This window comes from Verticillium alfalfae, genomic scaffold (assembly GCF_000150825.1).
Source record: "Verticillium alfalfae VaMs.102 supercont1.9 genomic scaffold, whole genome shotgun sequence".
Taxonomy (NCBI): Eukaryota; Fungi; Ascomycota; class Sordariomycetes; order Glomerellales; family Plectosphaerellaceae; genus Verticillium; species Verticillium alfalfae.
Window position 1 is genome coordinate 731,423 of NW_003315030.1, and position 2,618 is coordinate 734,040.

General features: G+C 60.2%; 1 protein-coding gene across 1 annotated transcript; it reads right to left on the minus strand.

The window, feature by feature from the left end:
- Window positions 1–747: 747 nt before the first annotated feature.
- Window positions 748–2,592, minus strand: VDBG_07175 (conserved hypothetical protein; the record flags this gene model as incomplete). Its single annotated transcript, XM_003002558.1, has 4 exons — window positions 748–1,056; window positions 1,476–1,524; window positions 1,643–2,287; window positions 2,339–2,592. 4 exons carry the CDS (start codon window positions 2,590–2,592, stop codon window positions 748–750), a joined length of 1,257 nt encoding a protein of 418 aa, XP_003002604.1.
- Window positions 2,593–2,618: the final 26 nt, after the last annotated feature.

Here is a 2,618-nt window from a genome sequence, read left to right on the forward strand (position 1 = left end):
TAGAGTGTTTATTCCTAAAGAAAAAAATACAAAAAAAGGGGGGCCCTCCCTGGGGGGGTTAATCAAACTAAAGGTGCCCCCCGGATACAGGCCCCAGTTTTGTACCCCGGGGGTTCCAAAACGGTTACGGTGAATATAGGGGCTTGAACAAGACTATTTATTAGAATTTAATGACCTCCACCTCCTAGGCCCAGAAGAACCTTTGGGTTCGACCTCCTGGGGGAGGGCCTCCTTTCGGGCTGAAAGACAGGTTTTAAGCCTGGTCTATCCCCCCCCTGCCCCCGGCCCACCGAGACGAACGGGAGTAGCATGTGCCGGGTGGTGGTGGCAGGAAAAAAAAACAGCTAAGACTGCAGTCGCCAACAGCATCATTCCTTTGCATACTGTTCGCCAGGCTCCCCAAGAAGGGGGGGGGGAGTCGGCTCCCGAGTCCGCACTGGGAGGTGGTACTGCAGATCAAGGGTCAGGGTTTTCGGGGTCCATCCACACCTATCTACAGCTTTTGCCCAGCCAAACTCCTGCCGATCACGGACGAGAAAACACGCGACGGGCGGGCGAAATGCGACCTGTTGTTGACCAGGCGATACACCTTGACACGCCGAAGCAAACCATTGCCTGCGATCAGGAACCACCAAGGACCCAGAGGAGGGCCTTTCGATTGACCATTGATCAAAGACCTCTGAATGATGTCAGCGCGAGACGAACCAGCAACCAGGAACCAGTTGGGCAGAGCGGTGAATGAGGCTGTCAGCGAGCTGGATGGAGCTTGGCGACCAGGGCCAAATGGGATTGTCCCCTTTGCCAATGATCGAGCAACGGGTTCCCCATCCGTGGGCCAGCGGAGACTCGCTGCGAGACACTTGGCACAAGAGACCCTTCCAGATCGAATTTCGCGCCGGGGAACGGTTCAGCGCGACCCCCCCAGGCACCCAAGAGGGCCAAGTCCTGCAGGTCTTTCGTCTGGGGGGCGGCCACCCATCGCAGATCACCTGCCGTCTTGGGCCCTGAACCCCCCCCTCCCCTTGCTCGTCTCTGCCGTGCTACGTCATGGCCTGACTACGAAAACCACTAGCACTGCCAACCCGTCTGACACGACCGATGGGTAGAGCAGCACGACTGTCTGGCGAAGCCGCCGGGGGTCCCGCTTCTTCAGCACACGCTGGCGATCATGACATTTGCGCGCTCCGACGTTCTGACAAAACAGTACGGCTCGATGGGACATACGGGCCCTGACCGATCCAGCCTCGTCGAAACGACAATGCTACCACCAGCCGGGCCGCGCACCACCAGCACACCACCACGTTGCAGCGAGCAACGGCGAGTGCCACCAGCGGCGGGGGAGATCGTCAAGTGGCGACATTGTCAGCACCGAGGCAGCTGTCGTGCCGCAGCGCTCCTCTGCACTACCAGAACGAGACGAGCTCGCCGATCACGCAGCAGCCGAGCTGCAGAGGCAAGAAAACCCTTACACTTACAGTAAGGGGCCTAGGATCGTCATCAATGGACCCTTGAAGCCCGCAAACCCTGGGGCACAACAACAGTTTCTTCACGAGATGATTCAACAACTTCTTTTCATATTACTCATCCGTACTGTACCTATCGAGAATTGTCCTTCATCAATCCACACGTCCAGCATGTCCACCACTCTCGTTCCATTCTCGTCCCACAGAAGGAACACTGCCAAGTCTGGGGTCTGCTCTTCACCGAAGGGTTTGCGGGCGTCGCCGCAGGCAGCACACTTTTGGCCTTAGCCTTGGCCGTGGAGGGCGGACTGTCAGTCAGGTCTATTGTCGGTATGGATGCCGACGTGGATTTTGTCGACGCTGACGCCGATGCTGTTGCTAATGACAGTGGTGTTGTGCGTCTTTTCTCCTCGTTAGGTGTCCACAATGTTCGCGACACGTCTTCTCCCCGTTGTGTACCGCAGGCATCACAGGCGAGGAACGTGGCCGGGTTGTGCAAGGTACACAGGCCGCATGTCCATCCCTTCTGCGTAGTCAGCGACTGATCAGTCGGTGCCCGGGATGATGAAGCCAGGGGCTGCAGCGCCGATCCTGAGGTTGGCGGTCGCGTTTCTGGCGCAGGACAGGCGGCGGCGGCGGCGGCGGCCCGCCATGATTTGGCATAACGGCACCTCCTTGGCTGCCCTCGGATGTGGCACTTGGGGCACGTAGTAATTGCCCGGACTTTTGCTTTTTCTCCTCTTGCACGAGCTTCCCACAAGCGCTGCGAAATGGGCGGCCTCGGTCGCCCGCGTCCTCCTCGGGCCGCGTGCAGGAACCCGTTCCTCGTTGCCGTTTTCGAGATGGCTTGAATTTCCCGCTCCGTCATGGCTCACGGTGCCACAACCCCTGCAGCGTCGTATTTGCGCCGCTCCGCCGCCCCGGCGATCGTCCTTCGTATATCCTGCCCGGGGCTCGGCGCAGCTCCACCGAGCCTCTGCCCCGCGGGCGGTGACCGTCCATGCCCCTCTGGCGCGTCGCCTCTCTGCGCTGCGCGGGCCAGCCGCCGCGCCTCGTGCATGGGCTTCTGCCCGCCGCCGCCGAGGCGGTGACCCTCGGACAGGAACCCCTCGCCCGTGTGGCCCTTCATGACGAGTCCCATGTGCTCGTCGCGCA